The sequence below is a fragment of the Gambusia affinis genome, linkage group LG15, assembly GCF_019740435.1.
Source record: "Gambusia affinis linkage group LG15, SWU_Gaff_1.0, whole genome shotgun sequence".
Lineage (NCBI taxonomy): Eukaryota > Metazoa > Chordata > Actinopteri > Cyprinodontiformes > Poeciliidae > Gambusia > Gambusia affinis.
In genome coordinates, this window is record NC_057882.1 from 16,683,274 (window position 1) to 16,706,260 (window position 22,987).

Below are 22,987 nucleotides of genomic sequence, written 5' to 3' on the forward strand. Positions count from 1 at the left end.
GTTTCCTCCTAGCTGACTTCACCAGAAGTGTTTAAATGGCTGAAGGTTTTGGGAGTCAGAGATTTTTGACAGACGCCGATCGAGTTGATATGATGGTTTATTTTTAACTCTTGGGATTTCAGTTTTACAGTGCATTTTCTTTACAACAATTATTAGGTAACGGGTTTTAGCCATCACTACTGATCAGATAACAGCTTGTTACATTTTTGATCTCGCCTTGAAAATTTTGACTTGGATATCGTGCAAAAATAACATGGCAAACATTACACAATGGTTAACCCGGAACGGTTTGCTAATTCAGTTATATCCCATCATTGTCTTTATCTAACCTCTGCAATTTGTTAATCTTAATTTAAGTCAGTGTTATTAAGCAACTAAATATTTGCACCAATAAATCATACACAGACGTGGCCAATTAGAAACCTGCTGCTGTCCAGAAGAAAATAAAACAACAGAAAAAAGGCTTTTAAAAGTAGACAAAAACCAAATATGGCACTATTGATTCAAGAAACAACCAGTAGACACAAAAACATTTTTTAGTGGGAGGAAAGAGACAGGAGAAAAAGAAAAAGAAATCTGGGTATTCTGTATCCAGTTCACAAGCTTGAGATGTTCAGATGAGAGTTTCGGCATAAACTCGTCACGGAAAAGCCGCCAGCACCTGTAAAATTTCACATCCCGACTCCCGTCTTCCTCCTTCCTCTCAGCCGTCGTCTCCGAAAACAAGCGGCGGCGTTCGGGACGTCTGACGCCGCGACACGGCCGCATCGGAGCGAAGCAGCGACAAACACAGAACCATGTTGACTGTGCATACACAGAAGGTCTGAGAACACGCGGCAGAGACAAACACCTAAAGGACTCCAGCGAGAACGGAAACGGATCCAGTCTTCCCCAGCACGCGTTACATTCCGGCTCTAAGGAATAAGATGCGTTAGCAAAGTAAACAGCAGATTTCTCCCTTTTTGCTCAAGTTTGGTCTCCCTCAAAAACACAACAGCTAGTAGTGCACAAAATAAAAATACAAAATTAGACTTTTAAATACTGTAGCAGCATTTTTTTTTCTTTCCTCTTTTAAAGTCGCCTCCAGTGGTACAGGTGGAGGCCGTCGGAGTCCCCGACACGCGAAGGTTGAGCGATTGTCCTCTGGAGAGAGAGACGAAGTCCAGCCACAACGGTGGACAAAGGTGGTGGACAGAGACGGGACGCTGCGTCGGGGTGAAGAGAGGGGGGAGGCGGCAGCAGGACGCTGCAGCGCTCCGGGCTGAAAAAATGTCCCAACAGCATCATCGTCACCTCCGCTTCCTGCTAACCTGCGTCATACCTTCGAGTCTATGGCGCGTCTGTGCTTCAAGACAAACTTCTCTTCCTCGTAGCCCCTCCGTAGCCATGACGACGGCGCGTCGAGGTCGCCAACGGGGTGTCGCTCTGCCCCAAAGCGAGCAGGGCGCAGCAGAGGTGGTGCCGCGCGTCGCTGTGCGTCCTCTCAGCTGGACGCCGTGGCGATGGCCTTCTTGAGCTGCTGGCTGCGGATCTCGCGGGTGCGACACTCCAGCAGGTGGTCGTGGCAGGTGTTGCACACCAGCACCGGGTCGTACAGCTGCTGGTCCGGGATGGGCAGCTTCAGGTGGCAGCAGTCTTTGCAGAACACGTTACCGCAGTTCCTACGGAAAAACAAATATATGTCATATATTTGTTTGTGTTTGAGCTGCACTAAAATAAAGCCTTCATGTCAGGATAACTAAAAAGATTCAAGACCTTTTAATGCTGCTTGAAATAAAATTCACGGTGCTCTGACTGTTTAAAGATGTTTTCATGCTTGAAAACAAACAACTCAGTCAACAAATGTACAACAGCAGCTCAGATGATAAATGTTTGATGCATTTATGGATCAAACATATAAAATGTTTTGTTAAGGAAACAAAAAATTCAATCAAATTTTCTAATAATGGTAAAGAGAAGATAGCGGACATAATTAGGCTTTTTGGAGAAATTGAACAGCTCAACTTGTGTGCATCATCCCAAAAAGCCCCTGTTACAAATAAGCTGCTGTACACAAACCGGTGTGACTTGTGTGAAGCAAAAAATACATAGTAACAATAAAAAGTTTTTATTACAAACATTTCAATATGGTTGAAAAAAACAAAAAAAACAGTTAATCCCAGAGCAAAAACCTTTTATCAAAAAATCAAAATTGGTAAGCAAATTTATTTTTGTAATTTCAATTTGCTGGATTCTTTTGTCAATGGAAACGCAGTTCTAGTTCCACAGCAGGATTCTGTTTACTAGCTGAAAGGAGTTGGTTGCACTGGATACTTTAGCGGTATTAGAGTAAAGAAGGTGAAGTCAAATTTCTGCTTGTAATGACTCTACATTAGTGGAAACTGATTCAGCGTCGTCATATTTACTGACATAAAGCCCCACCTGCAGTGGTGACGCCGCTTGGCGATCCAGAACTCACAGTCACAGTTGAAGCAGTGAGAGGCCATGTGGTCGGGGACCCACCTCGTCACCTGTACGCACACGCACACACACACACACACACACACACACACACACAGAGCAGTGGAGGGTGTCAGGAGCTGCTCCCTGACAGAGTCAGGATCTGTTTGTAGATGGAAGAAGCTGACCTCTGTGTCCTTGGGTTCGACTCGATCCCAGCTGCCCTCAGACAGACGGTCCTCGCTGTGGGTGGACAGAGAGTCCTCCTCGTTGCTGTTGTCTGACTCCCGCAGACACGTCTGGAAAACAGCGGACATTTTAGAGGACACAGTAACGCTGGACGCTTAGAGAACATTTGACAAAATGTAATGTTTATCAATTGTTTCATAATTGGTGACTGAACAATGTTTTTATGACGTAAAGCATTTTGAAATGCCTCGTTGCTCTGCAAAGAAACTTGACTAGAAAAACTGAGGAAATATTTATGAAATCTGCAGAATGAAGACGAAGAAACTCACGATGTCGTCCTCGTAGTCGACGTCCGGCTCGGAGGGCGGGGTGCTGAACTGTTTGCTCTCCAGCCTCATCTGCAGCTGCCTCACCTTCTGCCGCAGCACCTCCACCTCCTGCTTGTATCCGGCCTCGATCTGCCGCAGCCGCTGCTGCACGGCATCCAGCGGAACCGGCAGCCCGTCGTCGTCCAGGTACGCCGGGGCGTGGGGCGGAGGCGGCGAGCTGGAGGCCGACGGGGAGGAGTACGATGCCGGCAGCAGCTGGTGGCCCGCCAGGGAGTAACTGAGGCTGCGGGCGCCGCTGGAGCAGCAGAGCGCCTCCCTGCGGCAGCACTGCGAGCCGCTGGCGGCGGCGAAGCCCTGCGAGCGCAGGAGCTTACCCAGCAGCCGGCGGCTCTGGTAGCCGCCAGGGTGCCTGAAGCTAGACTGGCCCAGACCCGGGATGGGGACACTGTCCCACGGGGAGACCAGCAGAGGCAGGTCGGTCAGCTGAGAGGTCAGAGGTTGGAGGACGGCGTCGGTGTGAGCAGGTGAATCCGTCAGTGTCATCCCTCTTCCCTTCGCCGGTTCCGACCTTGAACTGTCCTGGTCTTTCTGCGGCGACTCGTCGTCACTGGAGCGGCTCTGATGGAGCAGAGGGAACGAGGCGGGCGGCAGCTCGCCCTCGTCTGTGAGCGTCTCCGTGGAGTTGTCCAAGCTGGCCGTCTGCTCCCTCACCGCCAGCAGGGCGCTGGGCGGCGGCAGCCCGTCAGCCTCGCCGTCGCTATGTTCGTTGGTTAGTAAGGTGGAGGCGTTGGCGGCAGGCTGGGTGTTTTTGCAGGGCAGAGGTAAGCAGGGCTCTGGTTTGTGGGACGGGGAGGCGGGTTCTGGAGACCCTCCTGGACTTTCCGCCTCCAGCGGAGGAGACGGCAGCGGCGGGCTGGGGGCCTGAGGTGACGCCTGGTGGAGGACCGGAGTGATGAAGGCAGTCTGTGAGCGGGTGGGGGAGTTGCAGACGGGGGGGAGGGGTGGAGACGGCAAGGGCTGCGTGGTCAGACAGGGTTCTTCCTCCAACCCCAATCCGCCCTTGTGGTTCTGGTCCTGACTCAGACCGGCTGCCGGCGGCGCCTCCTCCGCCCCGTCAGTCGGGTCGTCCTCAGGGCGGCCTGCAGACGAGTCGTCTGACGCAGCCGAGGGCTCTGGGGCCGGGCGGCCCTCCTGGCAGTGCTTGTTCAGATTCGGGTCACTGGATGTCCGGGTCAGAGGAAGACCGTTCTCCAGAGCGGACAGCAGGTTGTCCATGGAGCGAGTCTTGGGAAGTCTGGGCAGGAAAGGGGAATTATTTCTCCCACATTTTCTTACTGGGACACTAGAGGGCAGTATAACTCTCTGTTTTCATTTCCCTTAAACGTCTTTATTTTTTCACCTTACAACTCTAAACTTTAGTATAGTTTTCTATTTATGGTTTTATCATTAAAAAAAACACAGCACAAAGATCAGGGTTTGTCCATTTTCCCACAGTAAAAATCAACACAAATTAACTAAAAATGACAAGCTTCATTTGTTTCTGTTATTAATAATGTCTTGTGATATTATTCTACATCGCCAGGACAAATAAATTAAAATATAACAACAATTTATGTTTTGAAAATTCTCTCACACTCAATGCGAGAGAATTGAGTGTGATTAATGTTTTGATCTAAAAACAAAACACTAAACAAAAAAGATCCTCCGATTGTAATAATGTGTAAAATATAAGCTAATCTTCTTTTCAATTACACAGATCAATAACTCTTTGAGCCATTGAGAATATTAAATAAATTAATGTAATAAATTAAAATGAGCTCGATAATTTCCATTGTGATGACTAATGTTTTTTGAAGGGTAATGTTCTTTTTTTCCCCGAGTCATCGTAAACCATTTTGTTTATTGGCTTTGGTTGTCGTGTTTTATTTTGCGTATTTAAAATATCTTCCAGTCTTAAGTGTTCGGCTGCAGTGAGACTCAGGGAGGCTGAATTCACATGCATGGCAAAACCTTTTACATGTTTCACTGCAAATTCAAGCACTACTTAGTTCTGGTTTATTACCACATGAAAAAAAAAAACCCAATAAAATAAATTGAAGCTTGTGGTCAGAATGTGATAAAACTCTGGCTTGTGGGACAGGGAGGCGTAAAATGTTAAAGAGGCATATATGCTTTTGCAAGAGGCAATAAATAGTGAACTGTGAACGTACCTGTCCAGTGAGCGGGAGGTGAGCTCATCTCCAGTGGCACATGGGGGGAGGTAGAGCTCCACAGACTCATCCACAGCTGTGCAGGGGGACGAAGTGGGCAGGTAAACAGCTGTCCACAGCTGTAAGGCCCGCGTGTGGCAGACTGGCTGCAGCACCTGGCAGACAAGAGGCAGGGACAAACACGGCAGCTCAACAGCAAGTCGTGATTATTTTGTAATTTGTTCCCCAAAGACAAAAAGTGAGGGTTGCTCGGAAGATTTTTACAGTGAGTATGAAATATGAAGTCTGGTATTACCACATCGTGACCGGGAACGTAGAGGAAGTTCTGGAAGTTCTTGTTCCCCGCGCGGAGCAGCGACCACACAGAGCAGGTGCGCTTGTAGATGTTCTTTGCTTCTCGCTCTCGAGCGTTGTTGCACAGAAACGTGCCGTAGAGACAAGAGTACGTGTGCTGCACCAACTTGACCTGCACGAGAGAGGAGGATGAGTCACGTTGGGCCTTTTCAGGACATTTTGTCTCTCTTAGCGCCACGTGACGGCTGAGTGGCGTAAAAACGTTCAAACCTAAAACAGGATTTCCGCAGGTTTCACCAACACAAATTTCTGACTTCTGAAAACCTTTTTAAGACAGTTATGCGTGAAATTTAAGACCTGTATCACGACAAAAATACTCAAAAGAAAATTGCATTTTTTATATAGTTCTTTTGGTGCCAAGCTTCTTTTTTTTTCCCGAACTGATGTGGCATTGCATCGATTGGCAACAGTGGCGAAGACGAACATCGTTCAGCTTCCTGTTGGAGTTACGTGACTTGCAGTAAGTTTATAAAGCAGGAAAACAGTTTTTTTTCTGCATAGTTAATCTTCCCATGACTCACTGAAATATTCCAGGAGTTTAATTGTTACATTTGATTTAACTCGTGTTGTAGCGACATGCTGAGGCTGACCTGAAGAGACGCCTGTTAGAGCTGCTGTTGCTCTTGTAATACTGGATATGCAGTGTTATTTTATTGCTCTTTCAGGCACTCGAATGCCATTGACTAGGGCTGAAATTCATCTGTAAATATGTTCTACCCAGAACTCGTCAAGTGGGAGAGTTTTAGCGCAACCTGGTTCAAATTCAGGAAAAATAAATCTCCTGTAAAGTTCCTTTTGCTGTCCAATTTTTCATCACTTATTCAAAAACATAATCAACAGCTCAGCTACACACAGTCAAGCAGAAACGGATGAGTTTATCACATGAGCATTTTTTTTAGCTGCACATAATGTTTAATTTTCACTAACAAAATGTTATGTTATTGGATTTATGCTACAAAATGTTTCTTATTTAAAAAAAATAGAAATTGAATTATTTGTTTATTCACATCCATTATTGTATTTCTAATTTTGTTTAGAAAAGGCTTACTTTAGTGTAATTCGACAATTTTTTGATACGATTAATCGATTAATTGTCAGAATAATCGCTAACTAAAATCATCGCTAGCTGGCGTTCGACTATTTACTTAAATAACTTGAATGGAGTATTTGATTGGCAATTACTGCAACACGTTATAAAGATCTGGCTCAGTATGGAGCATAAATTATCTTCATTCGGACATCTATACTATTTTCAATAAATTCCACCAACACAATCTCAATTTCTCGATTCTTTTTTTGTTTTTTCTCGATTTCATGGTGAAAGATGCAGGGCGGAGAGAGCTGGGCGACCACCCACCAGGAAGGCCTCGTTGAACTCGAACAGGCAGGGGAACTGTTTGAGCAGCTGGTGGACGCAGTCCAGCCACTGCAGGAAGACGGGACACTGCTCGCTCACATCGTCCGCGTTCTCCTGGTGGCCGCACCGGTCCCCGAATTTATGGCCGTAGTCCAGCCAGTCCGTCTCCACAAGCACCTGAAAACCCTGTGGAGAAAAAAATGAATTTAACAGTGAGAATCTATAAAAAAAAAAAAAAAAAACAACAATAAAATATTTGCTGATACATAAAAAAAAGAAAGAAAGAAAAACAAGTGATCTCTCACCTCTAACGTCCTGTAGTAAGGGTCTAGAAGAACTTTGGCCAGGGCTACTATCTGGGGCGTTCGGTCCCAGCCATCTGAGCAGTGTACCAGGACGGGCCGGCCTTCCCGTTCCACCGCGCCACACACCAGAGTGGCGGCCTTCAGCATGACCGACAGGTGCTGCAGCCATCGGGTGCTCTCAAGAGACGACAGCCAGCTGAAACCACGACAAGAGGCCGATTAGACCGACCGGCTGAAATCCACACTAAGTGGTGTGATAATGAGCTGGTAACAGGAGGCAGCTTCAGCGTCTCCTAAAGTGCTTTAGGTCTGCAGGTTTAACCACGAAGAGCTCACCGGGCGACACAACTCCACTTAGAGAGTCAATATTGTTATTCTTATCTTTGACGTGTAATTACCAGTTATTTCTGCTAATTTAACGCTGTACACAAACAAAAATCTAAGTATTTTGGTCTAGTTTATAGTGTAAATATCTTAGCACGCCTGAAATAAGACAAGTAATTTTCAGCTTGTTTTAAGTCAATAGTTTCTTAAGATTGATAAAAATAAATTACTAGTTTTCCTGGCAGATTATTTGTTTTATAACATGGGAAAATGCCTTGTGAAATAATCCACCATTTTAACTAATACCTGTTCATCAATGTTACCTTTAAATAACCTCCCATGTCGTGCTGAAAAGTTAGACATGGGAAAATTAAAATAAGGTTTTCTTACTGCAAGTGTACACCAGAAAGAGGTTAAAAAAAGAAGTATTCAGAGCAAAGTTTAAGTAATATCTCTGCAAGTCAAAGCAGGAAACCACTTAATGAGTGAAACCGGAGGAAGAATATAAACATTTAATTTCTAATATGTTATAAAAAGCTGATTTTTTTTCCTCAAATCTATCAAAACCACGAGGAAGTGCTTTTTTTTAAAAAAATCAGATTTTATGTAATAGCCCCCGATTTAGAATTTGTATTTTTCTTTTGTTTAATGTGGAAAAACACATTACACTGAGACGATACTTTGTAGAGCTCTGTTTCACTTTCACTATCAAAACTAAACGTTTTCTAGCGGATCTCCAACTTTCCACACCCAGCGATAAATTTTAGCCATTTTTCTTCACATTAGCTCAGTTTGGTCAAATGTGTTTTTTATAAAAATACGCTGCAACCACAAGCGTTAGTGTAACTAAGTCTGAAAACGTTTACAGAGTGCATGAATATTTTTTCTGAGGCACTGAAAGAAACATTCTAGACACACAAGGTCTTTTACAAAATAATAAAAAAAAACCAAGGTAGCATATTTACTTTGATTTTTTTAGGGCCTACATAACCTTTGGTTTTATGGTAGGTTTCCATGGTGATGTCAGACATACGCCTGTTCTGTGACAATAAAAACCTCACTAACCACGTAGTAAAGGCCTCTGGAGTATTTATACATATACGTCGGATTAAGTTACTCTGCGTTCACATAGAGTGAATTTTTAGATCATCATAATTAACCACTGGGCTAAAAACTCATGGAGAAAAAACCCCCAACAAGCTTTACAATATGATGTCTCAGCAGCCGGGTTATCAGAAAACCAAACACGTAAACAAATACAAATTTAAACAAGTACGGATCGATGTGTGCAGACGGACGGCGGGTAAGCCCGGCAGGAACAGGAACTGCTGTGTGGCATCGCTCTCATGTCGGAGAGGTGTTGCTTTACCGCTGGCATCAAAACAGAGGAGAGGGAGGCGCAAATGAGGGCAGAGCTGCTCAGATGGAGAAAGGTCAAACAGATCGACTTACTTTCCCGGATCTGGGATCTGACTGCAGACGGCCCGCAGAGCCTGGAAGCTGTTGCGGATGGCATGGATGTTGGCCATTCCCATAAACATTACTTCACAGTTGGGGTAGTACTCTAAAAATAACAACACACATACACGTCAAAATCGCTAAGCTTTAGTGCAAGATATAGACAACATTTATATATATTAGTGCTGTCAATTGACGGAAAAAAACCATTTAAATCAGCTTAATCACACTCTAGTGCTGTTATTAATCAGAATTACTTTTCTTAACTTTCTAAGCTTTGAATGCAAACATGGTCATTGTTTAAGAAAATGTCCAAAAGGCGCCCCAGGCTGAAATCTACCGTACATTTAAGTATTATCGTAGGCAGAGTTTCAAACATGACGTGCAGACAGATTTCATAAGAACGAAAACCTGCTTAATATGTGATCAGACCAACCTTCGCATTCACAGCCACCACCTTTGGCTCGGTTGGCCACAGCGGCGGTGTAGGAGCGGGCGTCCAGGATCAGCAGCTTCTGGGGAACCGTGCTGTCATCGCAGCCAGAGCCGCCCGTCAGCGACGAGTCTGAGGGAAAACAGGAAGGACGACAGAGCTGAGCGAAGCCTGGTAGCAGGAGGAAGGAGAAGACGAGAAGCAGGGAAACAGAGAGATGCTGTGGACGTCATAAAGAGAAACAAAACAAAAAAATGTTTAAAAATCAATAATTCCTCCTGATGCCAATCACAAGAAGCATGCCTCCAAAAGCTACATCTGCTGGAGAGAAGTAATTATTGTGGTACTCCAAGTGAGTGCTGCAGAGGTGCTGAAACTCTGCAGACCGACACACTGATGCCACCAAATTAAGCCTGAAAGAGTCAAAGAATTGTTTCCTTTGCAAATTCTGCTGATAATACATTTCTAATTTTCATAGAACCTGAATGCATGAACACAGCAGTCATTGATAACAGCCGCAAGTTCTGGTTTTAAATTGAAGCACGCAAAAACAGAACTACAAATGCAGCTTCATATTATGTTTAACTGAAGAGAGAGATACACAGGCAGGTTAAAGAGGAGCCTACTAACAATATACATGACTGAACACACCATTCAAGCTTTTTTTATCCATCACTGCAGCAAAAGGTAACTTATCAAAGTATTGATCCAAGGTCTAAAGATGAAAGTAATAAGCAGAACTGAATTTAGAGGCATTAAACTAAATGGACCACAATGCAATATGCATGTCATGCTTTTCAGATTTTATCTATCTTTTCTGCCATTTCATGCTTTCAACGTCTTCGTTCTGAATAAAATGCATCTTTTTTTTGTAGTATAATGCAATTTAGAAACATTTAAAGAGCTGTGTAAAACAAAAAGAATTACAAATGAAAGGATCTGTTTTCATCGAGTTACTTGATAAATAATTTAACTCTGATGTACTTTGGAGAAAAGTAATGATTGAATCCAATACTTTACATTATACAATGGCACAAAACTGCATTCAAGTCCCACCAGCTTCAAACCGTGCTGTAACATGATGACATCTACGGATCCACACACAGCAGATTTACCAAAATCACTGTCACATGAGTCGGGAGCCTCCCCTCTCTGCCGGACCGTCGCCGTCCCCTTGGCTCCCGTATCCATGTGACAGGCCTTAGCGATGGACGTCACCAGGTACTCATCGTCCGTGTTCCTCCAGCCCCACCAGCTGATCTCAGGCTGGCTGCAGCGAGCAATCACCGCCCCGTTCTTCTGGTGCCTTGAACACGAAGCGGCAGGGTCAAACGCGCGCTTTGACGTGCAAGCAGGAGACGTCGGAGGCTGCGCCGGCCGGCTTACCTGTAGACCACCACGGGGATCCTCTTCCAGGACCTGAAGGAAGCCACGCTCTCCAGCTCTTTGTCGGTGATCCAGATGGGAACCAGGAACTTCTGCGGGTAGCTGGAGCACAACCTGCAGGAGAAACAGCGGGTCAGGGCGTCGCAGTTTCTAACGCGCCATTAATGACTCTCAGCCTGACACCATCTGTCTCTGGTCGTCTCTCCTCTCTCCTGATACTTTCTCCAGTTCCTCGCCACCTGCTGAGGGACAGACAGGCTGTGTGGATATTGGTAGGGATGAAAGTGAAATAGTGTGCCGAGTCATGGGACTCAGCAGGCTGCAGCTTGTTTAATTAGCTCGTTGTCCTGTGTGTCTGTCTCCCTCAACAGGATGCGCTACAACGGGCTCTGTGAGCAGACGGACCTTTCCTCATACAGGATTATTTCCAAACCACCGAAAAGATTTGGAGAAAACGTGGAAGCTTAAAATAAAACCTGAGTTTGGTTGCACTCGGAACTAGAGGGGCACGATAATTATCGGCCTCATATGAAGAAATTAAGGCGTCATTCTTCTTATTTCCCAGTATGAAATCAGTTATCGGCCTTTGGAATGAGAAAACTATCGGTTATCGATTTCAAACAGCAGTTATTGTGCCTCCCTACTAGGAACTTATCGGCCTTTTGTACATTAACATTTGTGAATTAATATGTTACAAGTAATCTTGTTTGTTGATAATAAAAAAAAACATTTTGTCCTGGGAATGATTTAACTGTAACAAAACTAAATTTATGATTTTTGGGAACAGAAAAATGGATGATTTGATCATAATATCCATGGATTATGACTTAGCGGGACGAGTACATCAAGTTAAATTTCTAGGAAACGTTCTGGATCATAAATTTAACTAGAAATCTCATAAAATATGTAAACCAAAAACTAAATCACGGACTTCTAAATAAAGTAAAAATGGTTTAGAACTATCAACTCTCCTGACATATTGTTCATTTGTTGTCATTAAGTCTTGTACATTTCTGAGTCAGAAATGAGAATAATTATATTTTGTTTGCGGTTTACATTGTTAATTTAATGTATATGTATATTTAGAGGGGTGAATAATAAGTTATTAGTGAATAAAAACCAAGTAGAAAAATGGACACCCCAACATTATTTTTCATTTTTGTAATAAGTAAGATAGTTTTGTTTCATTTCGTCCGTGCAATTCCGCGCGCGGCCGCTAGGGACGCTGTCGCGTTGGTGGTATAGAAAGGACTGAGCACACAAGAAGAATAAATCTTCCTGTTATGCTGACGGAAGCTCAACGTGTGTGTCTCATCTTTTCTATACCACAGGTTAGTAAAAATGTATTATAATACATACATATTGATGTCCTTCGGGAGTTAAAAAGATTATTGAATCGGTTGTTGACTACTGAGTCATTTTGTCCGGTTTATGTTGATTATTGTGTAATAAAAACGGGACAAAGTTCTAGAGGCTTGGGTATGCTAATGCTAGCGGACTTTGGTTTTTATGTATTGAGCTAGCTTAGAAGCGGCTGAAGCACTGCTGATTTCATGTTGAACTGGTTTGATGCACCATTTTTTTCAGTTCTGGATCTATTTATCTGGCAGATAAGGTACTGTAATAGATGAGATGCTTGGACATTATAATGTGTTTTATCTGTGCAGAATAGGTCGCGGAGGATATTAAAATATAGAAAAACAAATTCATGCACTTTTATTTGAATTGTTGAAAAAAGCTAATATTTGACAATGTGTTCATTGCACTGAAGAAGAATAAATCTTCCTGTTATGCTGATGGAAGCTCAACGTGTGTGTCATCTTTTCTATACCACAGCACCACACGTTGAGGGAAGATCATCACACACATTACCTTCAGCCCTCCAAGGTTGCAGGGTAACATATACATAAATTTAATTTGTAATTACTGAAGAGAGAGCAGTTTCAGACAAGATTTTTTAAAAATATATTTTCTCCCCCCTTTTCCCTCATGTATAGTACGTGTGTGTGAATTGATGAAATTTGTTCAGTTCAGTGGATAAACTGATTGACCTTTTCAGGACGCAGGAGGGTTTTCTTGGACTGTTTTTACTGCATCCACCTCTATATTTCATCTACACCACATTTATTGCTGCAGCGGCATCACGGCCGCTCACAACCACACAGACGCACTTGTAGTTGCAGTTGATGTCAGAAACTCTCCAGACGTTCTGCGTGTCAAAGCCCATCCGCCTGACCTCCATTTCCATCCTGTGACGCACATGGTCCCCTACACACACACACACACGCACATAGTACAAGTAAACATTAAACATTCCCAAAATGGCAACATTTTCTTTAAACTCGATGTCGTTAGGTTGGTGGAGCAAACCTGGGCGGCAGAGGTGAACGTGCTGGTCTTCATCGTCTGCGCTGGCCCCGAGGCACCAGGCGTGATAGGCCAGGGCAAACAGGTCCTCCAGGCGGGACGGGTGGGCTATGACCCGGTTCAGGCGGGTTGCCCACTCCTGGCACTGCTTGAATGTCGCAAAGTGGCATCTGTGGAGAATCCACGGTTTAGTTGAGGGAGAACATCTTTGTTTTCAATATCGTTGTGTAACATTGAGCTTTAGGAACTAGAAGAAAAGTGTAAAGAGAAGGTTGCGAGATTAACGATTAATTTAGTTGGCAATTACTCAGATTTTTCAATTAAGTTTTCTTTTACACATGAAAAATTCAATTTTTAAAGAAAAACATTTTACTGCCTAAAATGCAACAACATAGATTTACTTTAGTTAACGCTTGATCATTTGTGGCAAAGGATGTGAAACACTTCTAACATCAATCTGTGAAAAGCTTGACTTATCAATACAGTGTTGACAGTTTTTTTGATTAACCAATTAATAATTGGATAACAAAAGTGATTAATAGATTGTTTTTCCATAACATTTGTACTGGGTGAAGCTAAAAGTGACACTTAAGTTTTGGGTACAACACATTTACAAATTTGTAAAAAAATCGAATCTTAAATGCAACATTTGTACAGTTTTGGCTTAAATACCTCTCAAAACATCATGTTCTTTCAGCAAACAGCCTTTTTTCACCCTCAGCAGTCAGCCAGATTTAGCCGTCTATCTTTAGTCTCAGGTCAAATAATAACTGATGGGGAAGCATCGATTTAACAGAAACGTAATGAATTGAATTAAACTCAAGCACTCCGTCACACATCCTTTCAGCAGCAGAGAGAACGATTAAACAGAGAAAAACTAATGGGAGACGTCAGTCAGGTTTCTCACACGGAGCTAAAACGAGAGATTGTTGCAGTAAATCTAACAGAAGAACAACAGAGTAAACGGAATAACTTTTGCACTGTGTTTAAACTTACAGGCCCACTGTGGCCGTCTAATATGAAGCTACCATCGTCTCTTTCCTACCTGACAACTTTGGAGTCTTTGCAGATGATGTGCAGCTGGAACATATCTCTGCTTTCCACACTTTCTACCAGCCTGAGCGGCACCTGCAGGGGGCGACAGAGAGCACATGATATCACCCTGTTGGCCCACAAAGCAGAGAACACTTCTGCAAAGAAATCGTCACAAATTTCTCAAACACATAGATGACTCTAGATAATAAATTGTCCCAGTAATTGTTGTGATAAATGATAAAAATAATAGTAATAATAATAAAAAACAGACTAATACACTTTAATTTGGTAAGGAACACCCAACAGCTGCATTAAATGGAAGATTTTTTACGTATCAAAGAACAACCAGTAAATAAAACGGAAATAAAAGTCACTTACAATCAAAACCATAAACAAAATTGACTATGAAGTCTCTGTAAATAAAATTGCCCTTCAAAAAATATTAATCATCAGAATGAAAATTATGGAGCTTGTTTTAATTTATCTTGTAATTAATTGATTCATTGCTTATTTTTGAAAGGCCTAAAAATACCAACGGCCTTTTTTTCTTCCCATGTCTGATTCTGAAGTGTCAAACGTTCTTTAAAAAAAAAGAAGTCAACTAATAAAATGTCACAAATGGGAAAATTCATAATATATACCTAGAATACCTGCAGTTATAAGAAAAATAAATGTTAGTCTCAAGATTTTTCCTGAATGACAATCTGGCAGAAAATTTAAGGTTGATCGCCACTGCTCAGCTGAATGTAAGAGACACTTTGTCTTTAGTGCTTCAAAACCACACAGAGTGAAGGGCTGAATGACAGAGCTGTCTAATCTGTGACAGAGGGATGTGTTTTATCGTATTGTACTCACAGAGATCTCATTGTCCACAGCAGGGTAGGTCTAAAACACAGAGCCACCATGGAGCACACACACACACACACACACACACAGAGAGAGAGAGAGGTAGGGAGAGGAGACACACAAGACAGGAGGAAATGGGAAAAAAAAAAAAAAAATTAAACCCCAAAAAGCTTAGAAGACCACACAAAAATGAAAAATGAGTTAAAAAGAAAACAAAAACAAAAGAGTGCAAGATGAAAGCTAACCGAGTGGATGTGCTACTAGCGGCACATGTCCAAATCAAACATGGGAGAAAGAAAGACAAACAAAGAGGGGAGCAAAGGGCAGAAACGGTTTGGAAGGATGGGGTGAAGTTGTGAAAGGACATCTGGGTGAGAGGTTGTGGCTTGCTGGCTTTCAGACAGAGTTCATCTATACAGCTGGGGGTCAAGGCAGGAGTCTGAGTGGTTGGGTAATCAGTTGTACGGGCATGGTTAGACGGTGACTTATTCTCTTTCTGAAGGAGAATACTAAATGCACAGGTGGTCGAGCCTCTACACCGTTTCCAGAAAACTGAACCGTTGTGGAAAACTTGACCACGATTTGGGAAGGAGGAGAAATTTGACTGCCAGGGAGGCCAGACAATACGCTCATTTGTGTTTGAGCAAGGGCTTGACGTCAAGAGGACGGCAGCGCCAGCAGGGGCCGGGCTTTAACACTTGGATGTCACGTTACACCCTCTTCGCCCGTAGATCAAAGGAGAGCCTGCAACTCCTGTGGTACGATGCTGCTACAATAAACTACGCGGAAACCCTGGTTTACAGCAATTCCTCCGTGTAAACTCCCCCGCTTTATTTACCTCGTTAGCTCGGTTGTGCGTTTATAAAAACACTGGGGTGAAAGGGAGCAGCCTGTGTGCGTCCAAACTGAACACTGAACCCTCCTCCCTGCTGCTATTGGCCTCCGCAGTGGCGTGGCATTGCAGACGCTCGGGTTGTTTGTACAGAAGCAAACAAATCCGCAAGCTCCTCCGCTGAGACGGGCACTCACGTTGATGACAGAGTCCTTGAACTTGATGTGGAGTCTGTAGTTGGAAATGGCGATGATGGCTTCATCGGCACGGCCGAGATATTCCACTCCTTCCCCCTGAAGAACTGGGAATGGGACCTGAGTGAACACAACGGGATGTTGGAGCGGGTTAAAAGCGTTATCATGTTTCAGTTGTAGCAGAATTATCACCATCCCAAATAGAGTTCACCAAAAACTCTTTGTTATATCTACTAACATATCAAAGTTTTGAAGATTAAATTTTTGAAAAATTTTGATTTTTTCCCCCCACTCCTTGGGTTTCCACTGACCAGAGTGATGTCAGCGCGCCCAGTTGTTCTTGTTTGACAAGCAGGATTCACAGCTTTTCTGTTTATTTGGACTTTGAATTTGGGTCGAAGCAATAATAAAATATTAGGGTCAGGCTGTCTTTATTTTTCAAATCTCGTGATTTTATGAGATCTTCAACACGAAAAATAAGAAACTAAAATGAAAAACGCTGACCATCTTGTGAAGTTACATTTTATTAACGGTTTTATAAATAAGGAAATACCTCATCTTTTAACACATTAACATCAAATTATTATCAGTAGCAGGAACTTGAAATGAAAAACGTGTTTATCTGAGTCATATTGAGATAGACCAGCAACCCGGTGGAAGAAAATTCACTGGTTTGGAAACCAGAATCAAACTTTCTGTGGGATGACATTTTTTACACATAACATTTTGGAAAAGATGTAGCCTTTCTATTACTCCCATTTCACTGAACACTTCTGCATGGCTTTGAGTTTCTGTAAAGCAAAACCTCCACTAATCAAACCAAAGACAATAAAGCTGACTAAGGTGTCCCATTAGAGAAGCCTATAGTCTTACAGAGGAACCTTTGTGAGCGTAAAGGGCCTGTTGCTGAGCCTGAATGAGCAGACAAACAGGAGGCGGGGCTGCCGGACTGGATCCCAGGCCTTCCATTAACATTCTTACTTCTACTCATTTTATTACAGTCTCAGCCAAGGCCTGGTTTTGGCTGCAGTACGACACTACATTAAGGTAATTGGTTTCTAGAAGAGGTCAATAGAACTGGGTTGGGGGTTTTTTTGCCTTCTTACTTTTAGGCAGGGAATTATCTCTAAAAGCCAAGCCGGTGAATGTGACACACAGTTACATCTGCCAACTTCGAAGTAATGGGATAATCTGAAGCTTTCAATTACCTTCACACGGGTCAGCTTCTCACCTCCCCTTTCAAACAATTGTTAGTTCAGCGCTGAATGTTGCTGGAGGATTAGAAATCACTGAAAAGCTCACGAAGGTAGGTATCACCGGGGTTCAGTCTCCTTTAAACAACTTTGCCGTCATAGGGGACCATGAATGGCAACTTAGATCTTGTTTAGTCTCTGCTGGCGAGGACAATGGCGTTGCTTAGAGACAACATTACCTCATTCTGCATTAGCATGTATTGCTGAGTCACACAGAGCCGGAGTGACCAGAGCACGATAAAAAGACTGCATGCAGTGAGGCAGATGGGGGGATTATGAGAGAAGTCAGGCAGACTTGAAACGAGAGAAAGAGCAAATGCACTGCATTACTATAACTACTACTATTAATTATAATAGATTTTACTTGTATAGTGCTTTTCTGAAACACTCAAAGACACTTTACAGGAATTAAGCAAAATTACAAACAGTCATAAAAAAAAACTGCTCGCAATGGAGATGAGAGCCAAAATAAAATAAAAGTTCACAAAGAATCTAACCTAAAATGTTAGGCATATTGGATGGCATTTTCTATAGTTTGTTAATGTTGTGTGTTAAAGAACCCCCTGATGTCTTCTCTGCACCTGCTTCAGGTCTCCAGCAGATCCTGCACCCATCAGTCAGACCAGACACAGAACCAGAGTCCAGCTTAACCTGGGAAATGGAGCACATAGTGCTCTGCAGTAGAACATCAGAGCCAAATATAGGCAGGAGCAACTCCCACCCCCTCCACTGCAAAAGCAGGACGGGGAAATATTAAAGATTAAAAATTCATTAGCATTTCAAACGCTTTTTTTTTCTTTTTTAATTTAGAAATAATACCTGTACCGGACTAGCTTTGAAGCGACTGAAGATGAAAATGGGCCTGCACAAAAGCAGAGCCGGTGTCAGGATTTCTACATATTTTTTTTACAAATTCTTCCAGACTCACATTTTCAAAGCTCCCAACACTTCTGTAGCAGTTTTGAAATGGATGAAAGCTAAATTTCCCTATGAAATAATTTCTAGAGAGAGTAAGCTTTGGATGTAAAACCTGCAAAACTAAATGGATCCAGCAAAAACACTTTATTTAGCTCAAAGGGAAATTAAGTAATTCATATTATCAAAGCATCTTCAAAGAGTCTTTGTGGATTTTGATGCAGTGGGCTGGAAAGGCTCTCCAGTAGCAGTCAGTCTCGTAACAGCCGTGAAGAGGCCTCTGACTGAAGACTGTTGCTGTATGACAACATCATGACTGTCATGAGATGCCAACATGCAGAGAAGATATTTCACGGCAACATGTCCTGGATGACATCATCATGTGGGTTAATTAGCAAGTTCTGCTAATCCACATCATTTGCTTTTGATGCGTCCCTATCGATTTCTATCGAGACATTTGAGATGAGAATATAATCTCTGCCCGTTATGATTGGCAAAGAAACAGTTTGAACTTCCTCCTTCTCTCTCTACTCTTTGTTCATGCTCTGCATCCATGAAGCCTCCTTTTCAATTCCCCTGGGATTTGGGGTCAAAGTTCAGGTACTATTTGAGCTTTTGGAATGCTAATCATCTGCTCCCAGTTGTAAAAAAAAAAAAAAAAAACCAAAAAAACCCAATACCTTGTTGCCATGGTTACACATCACAACAGCTGTCTGAAAGTAAAAAAAAAAAATCTTTGAGTAAAATTCCATAGGGAATAATTGTGCATAAACGCATCGCCTCAAGCGAAAACACAGCTAAAGTCTTCAACAATAACTAATCAAACGTTCTCCAACATGCTGCTACATGCCATGTGTTCTAAGACCAGAATAAATTGTAGAATTTGATCAATTTAAAATTTGTTTTATACTTCTCCAGACTGTTTAGGAACCCTCTAATACTCAAAACCTGCCGATATATAATAAAGACAATCTGCAAACTCACATTTTCAAAGTGTTGGGATCTACAGCAAAATGATACTGCAGATAATTTTATCGATCTACAGTATCGATAAAACGAAAAACACAGCACACAAGCATTGCTGCAGCGACATGACTGCTGACAGTTGGCATTAAATATTAACACATGTGACTGAAATGCGATTCTGCAGCCGCTGAATCCGATTGTTTCCCCGGTGTGAGGAGACACCCAACACGTCCTGCCCAGATTGCCACAGTTAACACGCTGTACAGACTGGGAGCCGCATTAAACGAGCCGCGCTCCAACAGCGGGCGAATGAGTCACTGGCAGCTGGCGAGCGCAGCATAAGATACTGTCACGTTTCCTCTACGAAGCCTTTCAAGCAGCAGAAACATAAAAAGAGAGAGAGAGAAAACCAGGAGAGCCGCGGAGAGGAAGAGGGTGAGAAGAGAGAAACAAGGATGAATAATGCGCCGACTAGTGAGTCGTGACTTCCGGTTCGGGCAGCCCGCATGTCAGGGCATGCACACGCTGCTGCGGGTGAGCGCATGTTGAAATGTGCAGACTCAGAGGAGGGAAAGCAAAAAAAGTATTAAGTAGGGCAGGGGAGGTCTTTATTTTGTCTGAGGGAGAAAACTGATGTATGATGGAAGTGAGTGAGAACAATCAGGAGAGACAAAAGCTCCCTTTTTTTTTTTGTTAAAATTAATTATTTTTACTTTTAATACATATTTGTGGATTATATCACCTTCCTAAAAATTAATGGCCAAAATCAGTTTTGACTTAAGTGCAGGGCCGGATTTAGGAGGATGGGGGCCCCTGGGCTGGAGTCAGGATGGGGGCCCCTGGGCTAGAGTCAATATATATATATATATATCTATATATATATATATATAGATATATATCTATATATATATATATATAGATATATATTTGTATGTGTTTGTTTTGTTTTAGAGGATGAACAGAAAATGACCGAACAGTAAGTTTTGACAACTTACAACTTTAATAAGCCAGTTGTCACAAACTACAAACAACTCTGAACTCTTTTCTAGAAAGACTAAACCACATGTTGGGGTTGAAACTAGAATATGATGCTTGCATCACAAAATAAAATCACTGAATAGTTATTGTTGCCTGGACTTCAACACAAACTATGAAACAGATTGAGTGCAAGAAATGCAATGCTACTTTTACAAAGCAAAGCGAGTAAAACAATATTTATACAAATATCCCCAGCATTTACAAGTCCATATAAGTACAAGTGGAATATATCAAAACTCAAACTTTTTCATTGGTTTTAAAGTTCTTGGTAAATAGTGGAGGAATAAATGTCAAAAAAGTGCTTCTCTGCCAGTCAGACAGAACATGGATATAAACAATATCTTCTGGAAAAAAGAGATCAGGCATACTGTAGTTTTCAGAAAATATCCTGACCCAGGTAAGTCCAAAGTGCTGCCCTCTGAAGGATTTTTTAAAGTTTAGGCATTTGCGTTCAGTTGCGTGCTTCCAGTCACTGAAACCAGTTTCAAAGTTTGACTGAGTATTAGCATTTCTGAAAATGCGGCATGCAAAACAAAATGCAGCTCCGGTGGATGGAAAGTAGAGCAGCCACAGTCTTTCGACGTACTCACCATTTAACATCTTGCGTTTAAAGTGAGATTTGGAGAAGTGACGCTTTTGATGCTTGTACACCCGTTCTGATGCTTGAAAGCCAACATTCATATTTTGACAGCTCTCCGGTCCTCGCTCTGCCCAGTAAGCTCGCACGGACTCGTCAATTTCCCCCCAATGCGCCGGATCGGTACTGTACGGATCCACAGTCGTCTTTCCATCTGCGGAAGAAGATCCCGCTTCCACCAACTCTGACTCCACAGACGCCAGTCCAGCCACCGACTCAGTCACGGTTAAAGGTTCTGGCGGGATCTTAGTGCCGGTGTTAGCATAGCTAAGGGTTTGAGGAGCGGGGATAATGATGTTTCTGCTCCATCTCCGCTAACAGGTTTAAAAAAGCCTGTCAATTTAGGCATTTTGTTTGTCGCCTCTTTGGCGCGATGCTCTTTTTCTTTTCTCTTCCTTCTTTTCTGCGCTCCGCTGTCATATTTCCTGTTGTCCGCCATTGTAAAATAATATTCCCTTGACGCTCCTCCTCCCCAATGCGTAAGATGCGTCAAAAGTGGACCAATAACAAGCAAGCATTCAAGATGGACGTTTGCCAGAACAAATTGGAACATTTTTCATCGGTGCTGTCAAAATCATGGTAGTCATTGATTAAATTCTGACACTATCCATTCACAAAAATATAAAACATCCTTCGGGGCCCCCGAAATGCCGGGGCCCCGGGCTGCAGCCCCGGTAAGCCCCTGCTAAAATCCGGCCCAGCTTAAGTGATTTTAGGCAAAAATTAAAATTTTACTTATTTGTATCTTTTCTTCTACTTTGTGCAAATGTTACTTATTTTACCTAAATTTAGTTTTGCAGGGGTGTATCTGCTGTCTGGGGATTTCTTGTGATTACTTTGCATGGTTTTGTACCATATCCATCAATATGTTGCTAATAATCAATAGAAGGACATGTGACAGAAAGACACGAAAGGTTAGATAAAACATGTGACTGCATGTGTGAAGGCAGATCAGTGAGAATAATTATAAAGCTTTTACCTCCTCAGACTGATACCGATCTCACTCTCTTTCACTGGAAGGCTTTTCAAAGCTGACCACTTTAGAATAAAAACTCTAAACAAGCTGATATCCCCCCTCAATCCACTGGAAATCAAGTGGAAATGTCACTCCATTGAAAACCACTAAAAAAAGGAGCTGGGTGGGTCCATCTCTCTTTTGTCACGGTCTCCAAGAACGCGATGCTCGGCTCCATTAACCAAACAGCCTAAAAGCACAAACTCTACTCCACAGGGAGAAGACAGTAAATTGCCCATTGTGGTTTTTCAGCTTCATCTTCGCCGACAGTCTCCCCGATTCTTCTCTCTCGTCTGACCCAAATGTTTTGCAGCTGCCCTGTTTTATGTTCTTGTTTTCTTTAAACCTCTGCAGACGCTGTTTTAGGGGAGCAGAAGGATGATGTTGTTTTTCTTAGAAAGCCTCAGAAACGGACATCAAAGGTGACAAATTTCAGCTGTTTATTGTTACTGGTCATCAATTACTTTCAAGTAATTGGATTATGTGACTTAAACTAGAATTAAAGATGAATAACTATTATAGTTCTAGATCTGGTTATTACTACTCAGTAATTTGAAGGCGACAGATGTCCAGCTCCTACCCTTCACCTTCAAACCCTTCTTCCCCAGAAATGTCGGAGTTGGTGCTTCCTGAACAATACGGCTCAAAAAATATGGTTGCAGTTCTTCGGTAGAACCAGCTCACTCTTCTCCATCACGCCATCTAGCTTCTACCTCCAGAATTGCAAGTAAATCACGCAAATCTTTGCTGATTTGAACTTCTGCGTACTCAACCTTAGTCGTTTATGGTTTGATTTACCCTGAACAGCGACACTTTGCATTTACAGTATTCTGTGAGAAATATCTATCATTAAAAGCTTTTGTGTACACAGAATGAAAGCACAGTAGGTCAATTTAAAAAAAAAAATGTTTTAAGTGGTTATATTGTGTCAGTGACAGTTTAATGTTGGCCTTCAGCAATATGAAACAGGAAATTGGACAAGATTAAAAGCTGAACTTTAAATGGATTCAAATGTGACAAAAAATTAGGTGCAAGAAATTTATTAAGAAATCTATTCAGTCAGAATAGAATATTATTAAACCCTAAGAACAACAGATGACTCAAA

General features: G+C 42.5%; 1 protein-coding gene and 1 long non-coding RNA gene across 6 annotated transcripts in view; one reads left to right on the top strand and one right to left on the bottom strand.

The window, feature by feature from the left end:
- Positions 1 to 79: 79 nt before the first annotated feature.
- Positions 80 to 22,987, bottom strand: part of mtmr4 (myotubularin related protein 4) — a 47,854-nt gene continuing 24,946 nt past the window's right edge. For all 5 annotated transcript variants that reach the window (XM_044141399.1, XM_044141401.1, XM_044141400.1 and 2 more), the window contains 16 exons: positions 16,062 to 16,178; positions 14,197 to 14,279; positions 13,155 to 13,321; positions 12,956 to 13,052; positions 10,785 to 10,898; positions 10,514 to 10,704; positions 9,402 to 9,530; positions 8,960 to 9,071; positions 7,184 to 7,379; positions 6,879 to 7,064; positions 5,463 to 5,633; positions 5,168 to 5,322; positions 2,958 to 4,251; positions 2,628 to 2,738; positions 2,422 to 2,510; positions 80 to 1,661 (listed from right to left, as the gene is read on the bottom strand). In XM_044141399.1, coding sequence (XP_043997334.1) covers positions 1,484 to 1,661; positions 2,422 to 2,510; positions 2,628 to 2,738; positions 2,958 to 4,251; positions 5,168 to 5,322; positions 5,463 to 5,633; positions 6,879 to 7,064; positions 7,184 to 7,379; positions 8,960 to 9,071; positions 9,402 to 9,530; positions 10,514 to 10,704; positions 10,785 to 10,898; positions 12,956 to 13,052; positions 13,155 to 13,321; positions 14,197 to 14,279; positions 16,062 to 16,178 — 3,390 coding nt within the window. In that variant the 3' untranslated portion in view covers positions 80 to 1,483. The remainder of the gene's footprint in view (positions 1,662 to 2,421; positions 2,511 to 2,627; positions 2,739 to 2,957; positions 4,252 to 5,167; positions 5,323 to 5,462; positions 5,634 to 6,878; positions 7,065 to 7,183; positions 7,380 to 8,959; positions 9,072 to 9,401; positions 9,531 to 10,513; positions 10,705 to 10,784; positions 10,899 to 12,955; positions 13,053 to 13,154; positions 13,322 to 14,196; positions 14,280 to 16,061; positions 16,179 to 22,987) is intronic.
- On the top strand, positions 10,906 to 22,611 carry LOC122845230. The gene is made up of 3 exons (XR_006372994.1): positions 10,906 to 12,115; positions 22,237 to 22,304; positions 22,491 to 22,611. It is a non-coding gene; the product is annotated as an uncharacterized LOC122845230 (long non-coding RNA).